This window comes from Branchiostoma belcheri, unplaced genomic scaffold (genome assembly GCF_001625305.1).
Source record: "Branchiostoma belcheri isolate BF01 breed outbred unplaced genomic scaffold, Haploidv18h27 scaffold37, whole genome shotgun sequence".
NCBI classification, from domain to species: Eukaryota; Metazoa; Chordata; class Leptocardii; order Amphioxiformes; family Branchiostomatidae; genus Branchiostoma; species Branchiostoma belcheri.
In genome coordinates, this window is record NW_017803987.1 from 21,058 (window position 1) to 40,524 (window position 19,467).

General features: G+C 40.0%; 1 protein-coding gene across 1 annotated transcript in view; it reads left to right on the plus strand.

Moving 5' to 3' along the window:
- Positions 1-965: 965 nt before the first annotated feature.
- LOC109476214 overlaps positions 966-19,467 on the plus strand; it is a 33,280-nt gene continuing 14,778 nt past the window's right edge. The window contains exons 1-29 of the mRNA XM_019777097.1: positions 966-1,146; positions 1,582-1,872; positions 3,034-3,327; positions 3,777-4,073; positions 4,478-4,771; positions 5,557-5,763; positions 6,309-6,767; positions 7,719-7,895; positions 8,268-8,384; positions 8,574-8,720; positions 9,232-9,348; positions 9,613-9,723; positions 10,112-10,225; positions 10,712-10,828; positions 11,074-11,187; positions 11,571-11,702; positions 11,942-12,084; positions 12,428-12,610; positions 12,939-13,103; positions 13,520-13,940; positions 14,401-14,544; positions 14,712-14,831; positions 15,145-15,353; positions 15,856-15,943; positions 16,351-16,524; positions 17,096-17,209; positions 17,584-17,841; positions 18,329-18,519; positions 19,137-19,317. Coding sequence (XP_019632656.1) covers positions 966-1,146; positions 1,582-1,872; positions 3,034-3,327; positions 3,777-4,073; positions 4,478-4,771; positions 5,557-5,763; positions 6,309-6,767; positions 7,719-7,895; positions 8,268-8,384; positions 8,574-8,720; positions 9,232-9,348; positions 9,613-9,723; positions 10,112-10,225; positions 10,712-10,828; positions 11,074-11,187; positions 11,571-11,702; positions 11,942-12,084; positions 12,428-12,610; positions 12,939-13,103; positions 13,520-13,940; positions 14,401-14,544; positions 14,712-14,831; positions 15,145-15,353; positions 15,856-15,943; positions 16,351-16,524; positions 17,096-17,209; positions 17,584-17,841; positions 18,329-18,519; positions 19,137-19,317 — 5,560 coding nt within the window. The remainder of the gene's footprint in view (positions 1,147-1,581; positions 1,873-3,033; positions 3,328-3,776; positions 4,074-4,477; positions 4,772-5,556; positions 5,764-6,308; positions 6,768-7,718; positions 7,896-8,267; positions 8,385-8,573; positions 8,721-9,231; positions 9,349-9,612; positions 9,724-10,111; positions 10,226-10,711; positions 10,829-11,073; positions 11,188-11,570; positions 11,703-11,941; positions 12,085-12,427; positions 12,611-12,938; positions 13,104-13,519; positions 13,941-14,400; positions 14,545-14,711; positions 14,832-15,144; positions 15,354-15,855; positions 15,944-16,350; positions 16,525-17,095; positions 17,210-17,583; positions 17,842-18,328; positions 18,520-19,136; positions 19,318-19,467) is intronic.

Consider the following 19,467-nt stretch of genomic DNA (forward strand, 5'->3'; position numbering starts at 1 on the left):
GTTCCAAATTCAACTGTCAAATAATGGTTAAATTTAATTATGCATAATGTAGCACAGACTCGATCCATAAAAACTGATTATCTATCATGAAGATATGTAAAAATGCATACATGATTTGTTGTGTATATGTTTATCTAGATCCAAATGCACCGGAAGACTTCACTGTCACAACCTTTACCACAACAACCATTGGTCTGAGCTGGACTGTGCCAGACAGTACCAATGGTGCAACCTTTGCCAAGTACAGAATCACATATATCCCATCTGGTGGCGCCAGTCAGACTACAGAGATCTCTGACCCTACTGCCACCAGCACCAGTCTGACAGGACTGTCCCCAGGTGTTCTGTACAGCATCAGTCTTGTGGCTGTCAGTGCTGAGCCCAGTCTTACAGTCAGTTCAGAGGCAGCAGGAGGACCTCTGACTGTCAGGACAAGTAAGTTTTCCAGACTGTGCTCTACAGTAGATGAACCTCAGGTTAAACTGCATATCAGCTATGACTCAAGAGTCTGACACCTTTTTAAGTTGCAGTAGATGAGACTTTAGCTCTCCGTATGCACAATGTCTTTACATTCCTTTATTCCGACTATTATGGACTCTTTTTTTCCCAATAATAAAGCTCTTCTTATTAACAATTTGGTGGGTGAGTTTCTTTTATTTCCTTATGATTCGAAACATTCTCCACTTGTTTGCCTTTTGTGTAGATCTGGCATGCCTGCTTATTATTGAATGTTCCAGATCCAACTGTCAAATAACGGTTAACTTTATTTATGCATAATGTAGCGCAGACTTAATCTAACACGCTGATTATCTACTTTAAAGATTTGCATGATTTGTTGTGTTTCTGTTCATCTAGATCCAAATGCGCCGGAAGACTTTGCTGTTACAACCATTACCACAACAAACATTGGTCTGAACTGGACTGAGCCTGACAGTGCCAACAATGCAACATTTGCCAAGTACAGAATGACATACGTTGTCAATGGTTACAGCCTGACTACAGAGATCACCAACTCTAGTACCACCAGCATCAGTCTAACAGGACTGTCCCCAGGTGTTCTGTACAACATCAGTCTTGTGGCTGTGAGTGCAGATGACAGTGTAGTCAGTGCAGAGGCAACAGGAGGACCTCTGACTGTCAGGACAAGTAAGTTTTGTAGACTGTGCTCTTCAGTAGATGAACCTCAGGTTAACCTGCACGTCAGCTACGACTCAAGAGTCTGACACCTCCTTTTAAAATTTGTAGTAGATGAGACTTCAGCTCTCCGTATGCACAATGTCTTTAAATTCCTTTATTCCGACTATTATGACTCTTTTTTCCCAATAATAAAGCTCTTCTGATTAACAATTTGGTGGGTGAGTTTCCTTTCTTTCTGATTCGAAACATTCCCCACTTGTTTGCCTTTCGTGTAGATCCGGCATGCCTGCTTATTATTGAATATCCAAATTCAACTGTCAAAGAACGTTAAAATTATTTATGCATAATGTAGCGAAGACTTAATCTAGCACGCTGATTATCTACTTTAAAGATTAGCAAAAAAAGTACATCCCTACATGATTTGTTGTGTTTCTGTTCATCTAGATCCAAATGCGCCGGAAGACTTTGCTGTTACAACCATTACCACAACAACCATTGGTCTGAACTGGACTGAGCCTGACAGTGCCAACAATGCAACATTTGCCAAGTACAGAATGACATACGTTGACAATGGTTACAGTCTGACTACAGAGATCACCAACTCTAGTACCACCAGCATCAGTCTGACAGGACTGTCCCCAGGTGTTCTGTATAGCATCAGTCTTGTGGCTGTGAGTGCAGATGACAGTGTAGTCAGTGCAGAGGCAGCAGGAGGACCTCTGACTGTCAGGACAAGTAAGTTTTTCAGACTGTGCTCTTCAGTAGATGAACCTTAATTTAAATTGCATGGCAGCTCTTAAAACAGAGTCTGATATCTTCCTTTTTACTTCTAACCAATGATGTTTGTAGATCCATCAGTATCTGGAATCACATGCAGCTTGTGCTACTGGATGAGATACATTCAAAACTTCACTGCGAATTTAAGCATGTATCATACCTTGCACAATGGCAAAACCTGCTTTCGTTATTTGTCTGCCTGTTGTTAAATACAACCTCTATCTCATAACATAATAAAGAAAATCGGCCAATGAGGCTCTCAATTGGCTCAGTGCCACTAACTTTAATGTTTAACCATTGTCACAAGGTTGCTTAAGCTAGCAATGACAAAGTGCAGTATTTATCTTGATATACCTGAATTTGATTTCCTATTCTTAATGTTTATATAGAACCAAATCCTCCACAGAGCTTCTTTGGTGAAGCTCAAAATTCAACAACCATTAGCCTGAGCTGGTCTGCTCCTGTCAGTGCCAACGGTGCAGAGTTTGACAAGTACAGAATCACATATACTCCATCCGGTGGCGTCAGTCAGACTGGAGAGATATTTAATCCCGCTGCCACCAGTTTTAGTCTGACAGGACTGTCCCCAGGTGTTCTGTACAGCATCAGTCTTGTGGCTGTCAGTGCTGAGCCCAGTCTTACAGTCAGTGCAGAGGCAGCAGGGGGACCTCTGACTGTTAGGACAAGTAAGTTTTTCAGACTGTGCTCTATAGTAGATGAACCTCAGGATAAACTGCATGTCAGCTATGACTCAAGAGTCTGACACCTTTTTAACTTGCAGTAGATGAGACTTCAGCTCTCCGTATGCACAATGTCTTTAATTCCTTTATTCCGTCCATTATTGACTCTTTTTCCCCAATAATGAAGCTCTTCTCATTAACAATTTGGTGGGTGAGTTTCCTTTCCTTCTGATTGGAAACATTCTCCACTTGTTTGCCTTTTGTGTAGATATGGCATGCCTGCTTATTATTGAATATTCCAAATTTAACTGTCAAAAAACGGTTAAAATTAATTATGCATAATGTAGCGAAGACTTAATCTAACACGCTGATTATCTACTTTAAAGATTTGCAAAAAAAATACATCCATACATGATTTGTTGTTTTTCTATTCATCTAGATCCAAATGCGCCGGAAGACTTTGCTGTTACAACTATTACCACAACAACCATTGGTCTGAACTGGACTGAGCCTGACAGTGCCAACAATGCAACATTTGCCAAGTACAGAATGACATACGATGCCAATGTTTACAGTCTGACTACACTGATCACCAACCCTAGTACCACCAGCATCAGTCTGACAGGACTGTCCCCAGGTGTTCTGTACAGCTTAAGTCTTGTGGCTGTCAGTGCTGAGCCCAGTCTTACAGTCAGTGCAGAGGCAGCAGGAGGACCTCTGACTGTCAGAACAAGTAAGTTTTTCAGACTCCGCTCTTCAGTAGATAAACCTTAATTCAAATTGTATGGCAGCTCTTGAAAAATAGTCTGATATTTTCCTTGCCACTTCTAACCAATGATGTTTGTAGATCCATCAGTATCTGGAATCACATGCAGCTTGTGCTACTGGATGAGATACATTCAAAACTTCACTGCAAATTTAAACATCATGCCTTGCACAATAGCAAAACATGCTCTCGTTATTTGTCTGCCTGTTGTAAACAATACAATTTAAAAATACAACCTCTATCTCAACATGATAAAAAAAAATCGGCCAATGAAGGCTCTCAATTGGCTCAGTGCCACTAACTTTAATGTTCAACCATTGTCACAAGGTTGCTTTAGTTAGCAATGACAAAGGTCAATTAGCAGTATTTATCTTGATATAACTGAATTGTATTTCCTATTCTTAATGTTTATATAGGACCAAATCCTCCACAGAGGTTCTTTGGTGAAGCTCAAAATTCAACAACCATTAGCCTGAGCTGGTCTGCTCCTGCCAGTACCAACGGTGCAGAGTTTGCCAAGTACTGGATCACATATACTCCATCCGGTGGCGTCAGTCAGACTGAAGAGATCGTTAACCCCGCTGTCACCAGTTTCAGTCTGACAGGACTTTCCCCAGGTGTTCTGTACACCATCAGTGTTGTGGCTGTCAGTGCTGAGCCCAGTCTTACAGTCAGTGCAGAGGCAGCAGGAGGACCTCTGACTGTCAGGACAGGTAAGTTTTTCAGACCGTGCACTAGAGAAACCTAAGCTTAAACTGCATGACAACTCTCTTTGTATATCCCTACACTATTCTCTCCTACGTTCTGATGATTTTATGTAGCCATCAGCGTCTGGTACTCATACGCAGTTTTTGCTACTACTGGACGAGAAACTTCAATACTCCCATCGCAAAATCTTGTCATTCTTCAAATACTGTTTTGTCTAAAATGTACTTCGATGTTGATACAAAAGACCTTTACCCCGGAGTGACATTTTTCTTAGTTCCTGCATGAAAAGCACTTAACAGTCATCAAAACTTTGCTCTTACTGTCAATATCAAGTACTAGTATCAATCACCAGAATTGTTATACTTTTGTAACCAAAAATTATTTCAATCTATTCACAATGTTTGTATAGTGCCGAATGCTCCCCAGAGCTTCACTGGTGAAACTCAAGGTACAACTACCATTGGCCTGAGCTGGTCTCCACCTGACACTGCCAACAATGCAACATTTGCTAAGTACAGAATCACATATACCCCATCTGGTGGCGCCAGTCAGACTACAGAGATCTCTGACCCTACTGCCACCAGCACCAGTCTGACAGGACTGTTCCCAGGTGTTCTGTACAGCATCAGCCTTGTAGCTGTGAGTGCAGATGACAGTGTAGTCAGTGCAGAGGCAGCAGGAGGACCTCTGACTTTCATGACAAGTAAGTTCGTTAGACTATGCTCTACAATAGATATACCTCAGGTTAACCTTCATGACAACTGACATCTTTCTATTTAGTTCTCAACACTGATGTTTTGGTTAGCTACCAGTCTCTGTATGTATATTATACATGCAACTTCTGTTGTTTGATGAAAGCCATTCAATACTTCCGAAGTTTTGGTAATTACCTGGCCATGAAATCAAAACTCTGTTAATATTAGTACATAAAAGAACATCTCAACGAAAAGAAAATGATAAAGAGAAGCCAGAGGACGAATAATCACCTGAGAGAGAATTAGGTAGGCTGATGTCAGCATGTCAGTCCTTCTACAATCACGACATTCGTCATATCTTATCCGAAGGACATACATATACTATAGAGTAAATTAGATTGATAGGACCCATGACGTCACTTAAACCTAAGGTGGGATAGGCAGTCATCAAAAGTGAATATGCATTTGGGTCAAATATCACCTCTACGCATGCGGGACCGGTAGAAACCAAAGGATCCTTTTGTAAATGGGATTTTGGATTAAAAGACAACACAACTGAAATTACTGTATTTGTCCTTTAAGGCACGCTAATATACCCTAATGATATGTCGGAACACCTCGACAAGGTCCACGGAAAATATATCATACGTACGTAGGGTAATACATGTGTATGTCACCAAGTCAAGCCGTTCACCATTATAAGAAGAATTCGATTCATTACTAATCATTTATGGATGCAGTTACGTATTTTAGACATATTCAGTTAAAATTGTATTTTCCTGTGTCATTGCAGCGTGCCCTGGAAGCTACTCATATCTTGCATACACTAACCGGTGTTACCGTGCCTATGACAGCCCGAAAACCTACGACGAAGCTTTGGTCGTGTGTCTAGCAGACGGCGGCACTTTGGCCATGCCTCGCGACAGCACAACCAATGACTTCCTCATCGCTTTGAAAAACAATGTGAGCACCACCCGATTATTCCGTTTCGGGCTGCATCGTAGGAATGAAACGTGGAATTACGTAGATGGCGGAGAGTTAAATTACACCGACTGGGCTGATGGAGAGCCGAATAATGCAGGTGGAAATGTACAGTGTGTCGAGTACTTCCCTTCATACTGGTTCAGCAGCTGGTTCCGCTACGAAAATAGAAATAAATGGAACGACGGGATTTGTTCTACAATCACGAGTTTCATCTGTGAAGCTGAGCATGGTAGGTGACGGAATTTGATGTTGGAGGAGGGGATTACGGCAATGTGTTTTTTTTAGATTCACGCTATACCGTATGCCGTATGTACGTTTTTTGCTATAGCGCTAGGTTTTCAGATTTGTCATTTAAATGGTATCTATTTCGTTTAAAACTTACGTATATAAATGAGCTGTGAATTGAGGTATACATATGTCCATAACAATTTAGTTAGAATTAATCATAAACATGTGGCATAAATTTGGTAGGTGAGAACTGGAATGAAATATGCACTATATGCTCGCATAGGTAGCCTTTGCTAGTTCGTGTATTTTCTTTTTCGTTATTTTCCCTTTTAGTAGTCACAACAACACAGCCGACCACAAAAACAGTCAAAACAACACAGCCGACCACAACAACAGTCACAACAACAGAGCAGACCACAACAACAGTCACCACAACAGAACCGACCACAACAGTCACAACAACAGAGCCGACTACAACAACAGTCACAACAACAGAGCCGACCACAACAACAGTCACAACAGCAGAGCCGACTACAACAACAGTCACCACAACAGAACCGACCACAACAGTCACAACAACAGAGCCGACCACAACAACAGTCACAACAGCAGAGCCGACTACAACAACAGTCACAACAGCAGAGCCGACTACAACAACAGTCACAACAACAGAGCCGACTACAACAACAGTCACCACAACAGAACCGACTACAACGATAGTGCCAATCAGAACAACTCAGCTCTTAATGACAGCTACAGCAGACGCAACTAGAGTGACGGCTACGAAAGTTGGTATGTTTTGCATTTTACCTTCGCCAGAAAGGTTATGTTTTTGGAAGCGTTTATGAATGTGTGTGTGTGTAAGTTAGCAACTCATGAAGCTTTAGATGGATTGTTATAAAACTTGGTGTGTTAGGCTTTGACCTATCAAAAAGGATCAGCTCTGGCGGCTTAGTACTGCAACAGCACTTCAAACTTTGATGTGAATGATGTTTCGTGTCTGGACATATATATGCCAGGGTATACTTTTAAAGTGGCAGATACCACATTAACAGGGGTTAATAGATTGTCGTGTAACAGGGGTTAATAGATTGTCGCGATTTTTAGTGTGTAGGGAGCTTAAGTAATGGCTTCTATAATCAAATACGATAAATCGATAAACCTTTAAAGGTGCAGTGGCCACAAGATCCTATATATGCATTAGGTACTTATTTTGCCTACAACTAGGAAGACTGTGATATAAGTTGAACTTTGAGAAATTGCTAAATGTATCGAGGACAAGAGACATAACTACAATTGGGAGGATTATTCTGGTTAAAACACTTGGTGTTTCTAAACTTATCTATAATTGTACGGTTCTGTCCGTTGGCGTTCACAAGATAGTAAATGGTTATATTTTCAAGTTTATTTGGGATGATAAAATGCCTAAGGTGAAAATGAAGACGGCGATAGGGAAGAAAGAACAAGGTGGTCTAACGATGATGGACTTTTCTATTAAATTCTTTATTTCTTTATTTGAATTTACCACATGCAAAAACAAGTGGAAGGGAGGACAAAACAGGTGTATCAACGCCTTTACAAGTTGTCCTCCCAATAAAATGTAAATGTAAAGCCCTTAAAATTTAAGGTGACATGGATTAAGAAACTTAAGAAAAGTAAAGGCTGCGCATATATGTCTAGACAGTGGGGGAGAAATTACACATAATCATATACAAATCTGTACAATGCCAACTCTCGTTCTAGTTGCCGACTGTGGCTGCCCGTTGCTGCCCTCCCATGCTGAAGTAAGTCTAACCGCAACGACCTCTGGCTCCGTGGCAACTTACCGCTGCAAGACGGGATTTCAGTCCGCGAACGGGACCACAACGCTTACCTGTGGCAGCGATGGGGAATGGAAGGGCGTACTGCCAACTTGTGAAGGTAGTCAAAGATATACATAATTCATGATTCATTTTCGGAATGCCATACATGTACCTGTTATTACTATTAGTTATATATGTTGTTACACATCCATGTTGTTTTGGAGTAAAGAAATATATTCAACATTTTATGGCTGATCTAGATCACACAATGCAGAATTCTAAAGAAGTTTGCCAGATCGACCAACAGTACGTTGACAAAAAATTCTGATGGTTGATTAGTTATCTAGATGATTGTTCTTATGGTTTATTGATTTCAACATTCGCCTGTCAAGTGTAAAATAATAATCGTGTGATCCAAAATACACTTTCACTAACCGCATAGCAATTACGTACCATTATGAGATTATGGCCTTTCGACTTAAATCTTCAGCAATGACCCCCTGCATCCGGTTCTGTGGGTTTGGAAGCTGTTTTGTCGATGGCGGCATTCAGAAGTGTGACTGCAACACAGGATATGGATTTTTCGGCCTTTCCCAGTTCTGCCTAGGTACGCTCATTTACTCTTTCGACTATCACACTGCAAATATATGTTCCAGGAGATTGTTTCAAAAGTATGTACTTTAATATGCTACTTCAAAGCAATACTCTTTGAATATTAGATATTTTTAGGCAAATCATGCCCTTAACTTCGTGTCAGTTTATCAGTTTTTGAAGAAAGTAATACGTTCTTTTGCAGATACCAATGAATGCGAAGACGGTTTGGACTATTGCTTGGGCCGGCCAGCCTGTGTGCCTAACGCGAGGTGCATCAACTCTCCGTACGGCTCGTACACGTGCCGGTGTCCCAGTGGTTATATTGGTGACGGGAAGACCTCATGCGAAGGTTTGTAACATCGTCATCATCTTACACTGCATCAAAAATTTGATCCACAGTCAAATCGTAGTCAATGAAGGTAAAGTTGCCGGAATGTGGATGGCAGATAAATGTGAAGAAAGGAAACAAGCCAAGACTCTGATTTATTGCTTTGCCTTTTACTTTGATGCGGTGATGTATTTCGTTTCTTTTATGTGTGATGTTCCCACTGAATCAAAGCCATTTGTACAATGATTGAAATCTATAATCTTTCATTAACAAATAGATGTCATAATAGTTAGCAGTAAACTGAGCACAATATAGGTATCATTTCTTGATTACCAAGGCTTATGATGTCCAAATTGGAAAATGTAGGAATCTTGTTTTTTTGGGGGGGGCGCCTAGTTTTCTTGTCGCCCTATCGCATTATATTTGGAATCTGTGAAGGATTTCATACATAAAATTTACTTGCTGTGGCCTAAAGTTCCTTCAGTAATGAGGATGAAATGTCTATGCTGATGAAAAATCGTTTGATTTTCAGATGAAGACGAGTGTTTGTCGGCTCCATGTTCCGAGTTTGCCAACTGCACCAACACAGCCGGCAGCTACACCTGTCAGTGTCTGGACGGATATGTGGGGTCTGGCACGGTTTGCACAGGTCTGTATAGAGGCCTTTTATGATTATTATGACCATTTTAGTAATAAAGATCACGTATGGTGAATTGCATTGCAAGCAATTCAATGAAGGACTGAATAATACTTTCGGCTAAGTTGTTGTTCGTGAGTGTTCACAAAAGTACTAAAGTATTAATGTGCTATAACTTGTCAAATGTCCGACTCAGAACCGTTGGTATCAAGAGTAGCAATGCAATGTTTTCACATGACTGATGTTCACAAAATTTCTTTCTATTGTTCCATATAGAAATCAACGAGTGCAGTTCCAGCCCCTGTATCGGTGGAACGTGTGTGGATAGGATCAACGGGTACACCTGTACCTGTCGTGAGGGGTTTGCTGGGGAGAGGTGTGAAACAAGTGAGTGTGTTTGTTATCAAATATTATTATCGTTTTCTACAGACAAGAAAATCTTTATTGACACACCAAATATACAATGACTTTCACAAGGTCTTCAACTAATTTACAAACAAATATACAAGAATGTGGACAAATCAGCATAAAATGTCACATGAAATGTCAACGTCATTTTGCTTCTTAGAACATAAAATGAATAATGATATTTTGTAAAGAAATGTGTCAGAATAATTTTGATACATAACGACCATGATTATCATCAGCTGCAAAAAGGTTTTAACATATGAACGGCAAACAACTTTTGAACGAATTTCATTATTATACATATCGCTAGAGTACATCAGTATCTGTTGGATTTAGCAGTATTCAGATTCCTTTTTATTTTTTCTAGATGTCAACGATTGTGAACCTCCACCCTGCCTCAACAATGGGACCTGTAGTGACAGGATTAACACCTACAGCTGTGACTGTGTGGACGGGTGGGAGGGAATCAACTGTGAAGACGGTAAGGTATTTCTCCAGTCATGAAGCGCGATATAAACTCAGTTGCCGCATTATCCGCATTATAGCAGCGCCACCTATACAGTAGAGTACTGCCCTGAGGAAGCTGGCAAACGGTCACAGAAATGTTGGCTTGGCACAGAAATGTTGTGGAGCAAGATTGCCTTCCTTATTTCTTTGCTTCCAGTGGTAAATTAACTGGTATAGGACGATAACTTTAAAGTGTGAAGGGCACGAGAAGGAGCCATTACTACAACCGTAAGCTTTTCATTAGCCAATTTGGCAAAATAAACGGTACAGTACTAAATCATTAATTAATCAATCAATCAATTAATCAATCAATTAATTTTTATTTGTGCCACTCTCCCGGTGTTTAACTTAAACTGCCTCTTACAATAAAAGGCGGACAGAAGTTCAAGACTTGTAAACCTAACGCCACCCGCAGCGATGTATAACAAGGTCGTGTTATTTGTCTCTTTGTTTTTGACAGACATGAATGAGTGTACGTCTGATCCTTGTCACCGCCATGCTGACTGTGGAAATACAAACGGCTCCTTCATCTGCACCTGTAAACAAGGTTTCCATGGAGACGGATTTGAATGCACAGGTAAAAAAAGATAACGCCTTATCGATACAAATTGTTTAAGAATTTACGATGATACAATCCCTGACGATTATGCATGAAAAATCTTAAAGATTGATTTTTTTTCATTTATCATACAGCTTCGTTGTGTTGCACATTGTCGCTCAGCATTCTGAATATTCACACAACTCTTTTATAATAGAAATTGATGTCTCTATTTTGTCTCTTTATGTCTCTAGAAATTGACTATACGTTACTTACTCCAACAGAAACTGATGAGTGTGCGTCCGATCCCTGCCAAAATGACGCAACCTGCATAGATGGACTTAATAAGTATTCCTGTGACTGTCCAAGTGAATGGCAGGGAGTTAACTGTGAAAGCGGTGAGTACCATTTGGACACAAAAACCAAGGACAGTGGTAATTTTTAAACAGAATGCTTATGATGAATTCATTTTACCACTGTGATGCAAAGACGAGAATCAAAACCACTATATAAGAACGACCTAAGGTGTTGTGTTTGTATGTGTGTGTGTGTGTGTGCATCATTTCCAAATAGCCTACTTATATTGTACAGATTACTAAATTTTTACAAAAATCACCTAATCATCAGCAGCAATATCAGACTTCATGGCTATATGATAAACAGTCTTGTTGTAGTGGTCAAAATCTGCATCGATTTCAAATAACACAGTCACGAGAAAGGTTTCTGCAGAAAATGATATCTGCACAGTAGATTGCATGGTCCTTTGTATGTTTGCCTGCAGATGTTGATGAGTGCCTCCGAGAAAAATGCCATCAGAACTCAGCCTGTAACAACTCACCGGGAAGCTACAGCTGCACATGCAGGGAAGGTTTCTATGGAAATGGCCTCACACAGGAAAAACTCGTGTGTAGAGGTAAAAAAAATATCTTATCAATTTTAATCTGAATCCTAGGAAAAGGCGTTCAGCTCTCAGCATACCTGTTAATTTGAAAATTTTGTCAACAAAGGTAACACTCCAAAGCAGTCACAGCAAATTTGTGATCATGGTGTCAAAATGATGTTGAATGGCAAACTGTTCTTCAATGGTATGTTACGTATCATGTATACCAGTGTTAACCTCTTTTTAGTTTTAGAATTTGTGTTTTATTTCAGAAACCATCCTTTTCCCTTACGGTGAAAAACAAGGGGACGTGTTGCTGCCTGACACAGACGACCGCAAAGACATCTCTCTGCCCTCTCTGATTGACATCAGTGTAGGGTTCCCTTTCTTTGGAGATTTCTACTACAGCCTTTACGTAAGTTCGCTTTTCTTCTCACTACCTAGATCTATAGAACCTTTGCTACATTGTTTAGTATTTTATTAAGATATTATCATTATCGGAGCTTTTACGTTTTTCTTCAATAATTCAAAATTATTCACTGTAATCTGATTTTTATCAGAATTTGTCTTACCCTTTCCACTTCACTCATGACTGACGGCCTGTGGGCTGAATTGAGCTTCCCATGAATAAGGAATATAGTTCAAAGAAAAAAAAAACATGGATGGATAGATAGATAAATAAATAAGTAGATAAATGTGTAGATATCGAAGGAAGGATGTCCTGACATGAGGATAAAGAGATTTTTTTCTCTTTCCAGTTCTCCGATAACGGGTTGATAATATTCCCACCGACGGCGCAGTCCCGTGCGCGGAGGGAACCCTACCCGAACCCCAGTCTGTTCAGGAGGAACCAGACCGTACAGGCAGGATTCCCTCCTATGGTAGCAGCGTCATGGGGAGATGTGGATCTCACAACGGACGTGGGGAAAGTCTGGTATCAGGTAGATAACAAAAGAAGACTCTACAGTATTAAAGTAAAAACAATTGTTCCACCTTACTCTTATTATTAAAATCTTGGACGTAAAAACTACTATAAAACGTAAATTGTATCTCTCATCTTATGATAGAACTATATAGAACTTTATCTTAGAAGACCAACATGTCTCATAAGTATTACCTGTTACGAGACAATACAAAGAAAAAAACAAAAACGAAAAACAGAAAACTACTGTTTGCCTATAATCACACTCAGTCTTGTACATGGGTCAATACAATGTATCTGTACTTATCAACTTGTTAGCACACTTTTTCTCTTCGCTTTCTTACCAGGTGTATACTGATGACAACTCAGGTGATAATTCCACACAGACAGTGTTTGACATGGTTACTACGAGGATGTACCAGTCCTTCAGCGACACGTTTGTGCCCACCTGGGTACTGGTGGTGACCTGGGACAGTGTACCCTCTGTCGAAGCGATGTACACAAAACAAGACGTATGTCTAGCACCTTAGGTTTAGGCAAATTACGCAAATTATAGAAAACTATCTATAGTAAAAGAAGCATTAAAGTCGACCTAGAAGATGTTATGAGGCAGGTGAGTTGTACGTTTAAGCCACACTAAAATATGAGTAAAGACGGGCCTGGGGTTTGTCGCGTCAGTGAAGGTTGGATATCCAGGTAATAAGATACGCCCAAAATAGTTACTCACCTTAAACTTGAATCGTTAACTTTCTAACAGTTTCTATTTTTTTCTTTAATGTCTGATGGGACATTTATCTTTTATCAAATATGCCTTTTAGTCGAGCTTACGTTTAATGTTAGAACTGTGTATCATAAGTGCATGCGCAGCGATGTTACGTTAATAACATTTCGATCAGGGTACATCAATTTCATGTTTCTTTTTTTTTAGCCAAACACATTCCAGGCCGTCCTGGCCACCGATGGATCAGATTCCGTCGCTTTCCTGACCTATAAGGAAGACGAAATGCTGTGGACCAATGAAACCCAGGACGTTCTTCTCGGGTACAACAGCGCTAACGGCGTCAACTTCGAAAACATCCGGCTGGCAGATCCGTACAGACCCGACCAAGTCAACGGGAACACGGGGCTGAAAGGACGATGGGCGTTTAAGTTGGAGAGCGAAGCCACACGGAAAACGAACTACAAGAAGCTGTGTCGTGACTGGTACAAGACAGAGCCAATCCCTTCCGAGTGGATTGTAGGAGAAGGCCTGTGTCCATGCACACTGCTGCAGGCACTGAGGGACCTACGCTTTACCCCTGTTAAATTGTCACCCCTCGACATCAACCTCTTGTTTCAGGTCGATCAAGGTGCAGAACATTTTTACGTACTGTTTAAAAGAAGAAAAGTAATGTTAAACACCGCACACCTGGCTTCTTAATCTTGAGCCACTCATTGGTAGCGAGGCATGCTACATGCAGTTGTCATGTACAGTTTTTGTATTTACGTATTTGTTTGATGATTGGTTTATGATGGGTTTAAACCCATGGAAAAACTGTTGAAGTATACAGTTTCTGAACATTTTTCAAATTATATATATATTTCTGACTGCCCATCACAATTGACAGTTGACATAATGATAGCTTTGAAATCAGTGGTTCGATCAATGAGAGAGTAATTTTATAGATATTTGCATTTTTATATTATTCGCATTTTTACAATTTCATGCGGGTGGTCGGGGCTATGGTTTGTACATGTATTGTTCATTAGCTATTCAAGACATCGACGATGCTATCAGTGCATATCCATGGTAACTTTCTTTATCTGTAGATCTGGAAGTTTGCTTCAGCCCACTGTTTGCCAGCCCGACTGGTTCCAGTGTAGACTGTTGTTACAAGTTCCTGGCCCTGAACACTGAGATACCCCTGGCTGGAAGTCACCACAGATATCAACGGTTCTCCCAACTTCACACTGGTAATTACAAATATTTTGTTGGTCCAGAACTATTTTCTAAAGATGACATGATAGATACACTGAGGAGCTTACTTGTTTGTTGGAAGAAACAGATTCTATGAAATCTACATGTATTTGACAATATTTTAAGCTTTTAAAAAAGCTTAAAAATATCCATTGTCTTTCAGACTTTGACGTGAATCCCAAGTCCTGGTGCTGTAGCCTGTCTGACGATGAAGACTTCTGTAACCTGTACTATGAAAAGAGGCCTCCAAACAGCTGTTCTTTCTACAGGCCACCGCGTTTAGGTACGCCTTACAGATGCTACAATTTTTCCGTGAATTAGTTTTATGATATGATAGGGTAGCTAATGATTTATTACCTAGCAGTTGATATGTCTTTATTATGAATTTGTTTGTCCTGTGTTCTGTCTTCTACTACCTTTTGTCTACGTTGAGTTTCTTTTTTCCTTTCTCACACAATTCATTTGATATTTTCCCCTGCTCTTGCTTGTGCATTATTATCCTTGTTTCGCAAGTAAGGACTGCAAACTGGATTCAAGTTGACATTTTAGCACTTTTTACCAGGTTATGTTAATGTAAGACTGTTTCCTTTTTATAGCCATAACGTGGGGAGATCCTCACATGAAGACACTAGACGGTCTCGCCTACACGTTTAACGGGTTAGGAGAGTTCACCCTTGTCAAGACGAGTGGGGCCAGTGTTGAGTTCAGGCTGCAGGGCCGCACGGAAAAAGCCGTTGGTACCCAGGGAGCTGCAGAAGCCACGGTCTTTACAGCATTTGCATTCAAGCAAGATGGCTCCTCAACGGTAATTTCAATAGAATAGTTCAAAACGCTCTTTTATTCACAGTGATTTGTTTAACACGTTCTTATGACCGTCTGCCGTCTACTACGAGGCTGTAATGACTGGTCCACTGTGCATTAAAGGTAGCTGTTACTATAATTTCACAGTGCACCGAAACTGCTAACAATACGGTTCCAATTGTTACAAATATTCGGTTCCAGATGTAACGTATTTTTATATACTATGTATTTTGATAAACATCAATATTAAACTGATGCGGTCCCAAGTGTAAGGCATTGTCAAATACATATTGTTAAAAAAATACAATAAAGATGAAACAATTCTCAGTTATTAAGAACGTGATTCCAGACGGGACTGAGTTATTACCCCATTTGTCACGGTTAATGACTGAAGTTGGTTTTCTTATACATTGAGCACCCACGCAACATTTCTTGGTGAATGTGAATACAAAGTTATGCTTCCTATTATTGTTTATGGATGATTACTACAGATTTTTTTTCATTAGGTTGAAATGGGTATGAACGAAAACAGGGCTAACATGACACTAATGGTGGATGGAAACTCCATCAACATCACTGACCTACGGCAGAACGGTAAGGTGTAAGGCTTACATTTTCCAATAGATAGGAAAAGAAATCGGCCGAAATCCCTCCTTAAGCCATTGCGGCTTTTGGTTTATCCTACCAATAGACTCTTAGCCTGGGTACAATCCTAGTTAGTTAACGTCCACTCCTACAGTCGCTACTAACCAGAATCTTACCAATTGCTAATTTTTCCATTCACATTTTATTGAAGATGGTACAAGTAGCAATATGCTTGTAGAAAGCCATATCCTCAAAAACATAAATACGAAATAAAAACAAAACAATAACCTTGGAAAGGAATAAAGTTCCACATACATTAGAAATTAAAGATGGATAATGTAAAACATCCATAAAGCCTAATTAGAATTCTAATTACAATTTATAACAATGCATTCTTGTGATGTTTTGTTATGCAGGTGCCCAGCGTTTCGTTAACGTTACTCTTCAGTACAATTTCAACTCGAACCAGACCAGTGTGGTCGCCTCCTTCTCTTCGGGAATAACAGTGACCGTCACGCTCCAGAAACTCATGCTGAATGTACAGTTCGGAGCGCCGGATTCTTTCGAGAACACTACACGAGGCATGCTGGGTATGTTGTTTACTTTCTGGTAAACAAACAAAAAAAACGTATATATGACTGGTCTGCTGTATAGAAACAGAGAAAATTATCATATAGATGGAATTATTAACAAACAGACAAACTACGGTCCAACAAAATGACAAAGTACATGTCATTTCATTCAGCCCTACAAGCTTAAGTAGAAACGAGCTATTTAATCAATGTAGGGCTTAACTAGAAAAGTAACATTTGCAAAGCAAGTGCGCCATGTTTACCTTCGGACATGGTCTGCTCTGTTAATTCTTACTCAACACATTCACATACATGTACATGTATTGGTGACAGGAGCCTAAATGCCTACTATGAAATTGCAACATTGTATGTAACCCAACACCAGTTACTATGGTGACAGACGTGAAACATAAGAGGCCATTGGCCAGGTCAGAGGTTAGTGTTTGGAACAGAAGAAGAAGAAGAGGAAGAAGAAATGGAGCAAAAACAATATGTTTTCCTTCGGTAAACATAATTAGTTATTGTATACTATTTTTAGTTAGTTATTAAGAACAGTTATGTCAATTACAATTTACATGTACATCCCTAGGTGTTTGGAACGACAACATTTTGGACGACTTCACCTATCCTAACGGCACGGTACTGCAGGCACCTGAGGACAGAAATCTGACAGAGGAAGAAATCTTCCCGTGGGGATTATCATGTACGTAACACGACCATGGCATTGATTATGTATGTTTACATTTTCGATGCGTACGAGCAATTGTGTAGTATTAGATAGGCTAGCAAATAGCACTGTATACTGTCTTTCATACATTTCATCTTAATTCGACCTTGATGCCAGCATGCAATTTTAAATACAGTCTAAGGCACTTGGTTACATACCACACAAAGAAATGTCATACTCCTTGTTTTTGCATTTTTGCATTTCCAAAGTTGGTATGAACTTGTTCTTTGAATATATAGAATATATACGGGCAGGGTAATTTCAATACAGGGTCTTCAAGGCAAGTCTTTTGTGTCTTTTACATCAATAACAATAACAACATTAATGCAGTATTATTTTCTTGTTTTCAGGGCAAATCAGAGAAGACGAAAGTCTTTTCACCTACGAGGATGGGCAAAATGCCACTTCATTCGCCAAACCAAATTTCAGGCCGAAGTTCCTCGGCCAACTACTAGCTGCTGTTTCCGCCGAAAAAGAAAGCGAGGCTGAGGTTCTATGTGGCACAAATGTAGAATGTCTCTTTGACTTTCTCAGCACAAACGACACAGAAGTGGGAGAACAAACCAGATCAAGTATTGTGACTTTCGATTCAGACGCAGAGACACTGGGTTAGTCCACGACACACTTTTCAAAGACACTTGTTATTTTTTTTACAATTTCATAATGGAGCCCTGCATGGAATTAATCAAGATACAAGCAAAGGTACTCTTGCACTGTAAGAGAATACATAATTTAAACAGACATAGAAATGAGAATGACGGAAATCCTTGAAGACACCGTGTTCACTACTAACATAATCATGGTATTTCTTCCTTGCAGCCAACTTTCCACCCAACATCACAACTAACGCCACAGTCAATGGAATAGTTGGACAGCAGGTGGAACTACAGGTCATTGCTGTTGACCCTGAGGACAATCCTTTGAGATATTCCATCGGCAACAACATTCCTGGGGCAACTATCGACCCTGGTATGTATGTTGTCCAATATGTGGTAGCTTTTGTCATTGGGTTGCAGAAATTTAGCAAACTTTGAATTTCATGAGGGACCCTCTAAATACTATGAAGTCTGAAATATCCGATCCTTCTTTTTTTAGTTAACGGAATCCTACAGTGGACTCCCAGAAGCCTACGACCAGTGCAACTAGAGATTATTGCCCAAGACAACAAAGGTGCTTCTTCGTCGACCTACCCCATGGTGAAACTCTGCAATTGTCAACACGGTGGAATCTGTAACTTTGTCACTAGAGACTTCACTGGAGATATCAACCCTGTGGGAGGGTTCCAGGTTTGTCTGGAAATAAGTTTAGCCCGTCAAGACATTGTTGGTATAATTCAAAATATCGGCTTACCTTTCTTCTACTTCAGAGCTACTTTCTCTAACCTTTAACCTACAGGCAAACGATGTAACCAGAGAGAATTTGCAGCCAAACAGCTTCTTCAGGGTCGAGTGCTATAATTAATATAACGACATTGAATGATAATACTTTGAGCTGTTAACCTTTCAATGCAAGTGCAACGTTAACTGTCAAACTGTCTTTCATTCGAGTAATATTTCCAAATCTGTACACTGGGGTCGGGACATTATTTAATATGCTCTGTTATATAAGCGTTTTACCCGCATGAGGCATTGAGCACACTGCCTTTGATTCGGTTGGATGCACGTCATGTATTCATGTAAATGACTGATTTCGAGATTGAGAGATTGAGCTTTCAGTTGTTATTGTTACCTGATTATGCTAGTATATGTAAATGCAGCAATTGCACCGTACGATACATTTCACAGAGTATGCTACACATTATGAAATAAGTATTGTATAGCTTTCGAAATGAAAAGAATGCAATGAATACAGTCTAAAACGCAGCACGATAAAAATAACATCTCTTGATGTTGTTTTTAAACAGGTTGTTTCCTGCTCGTGCCCTGAAGCCTGGACAGGAGAGTTCTGTGAGACTGATAAGAATGAATGTGAGGAGGACCCGTGTTATCCAGGAGCGGCATGTACAGATATGGTAGCACCTGAACATGGCTTCGAATGCGGACCATGTCCTAACGGTCTGCATGGGACTGGGGAGAAGTGTTATGGTCAGTAGGATCAACATTTTATTTTTTCCTAATGATAATGAACAAATGCTGTATTTATTTTAATTATAACAAATTGTTCGATTATCCATTACACTAGTTATTGATAAGTGTTGCATGTGCCCAATCGGTTCCTTGGTCATGCCGCCGTGG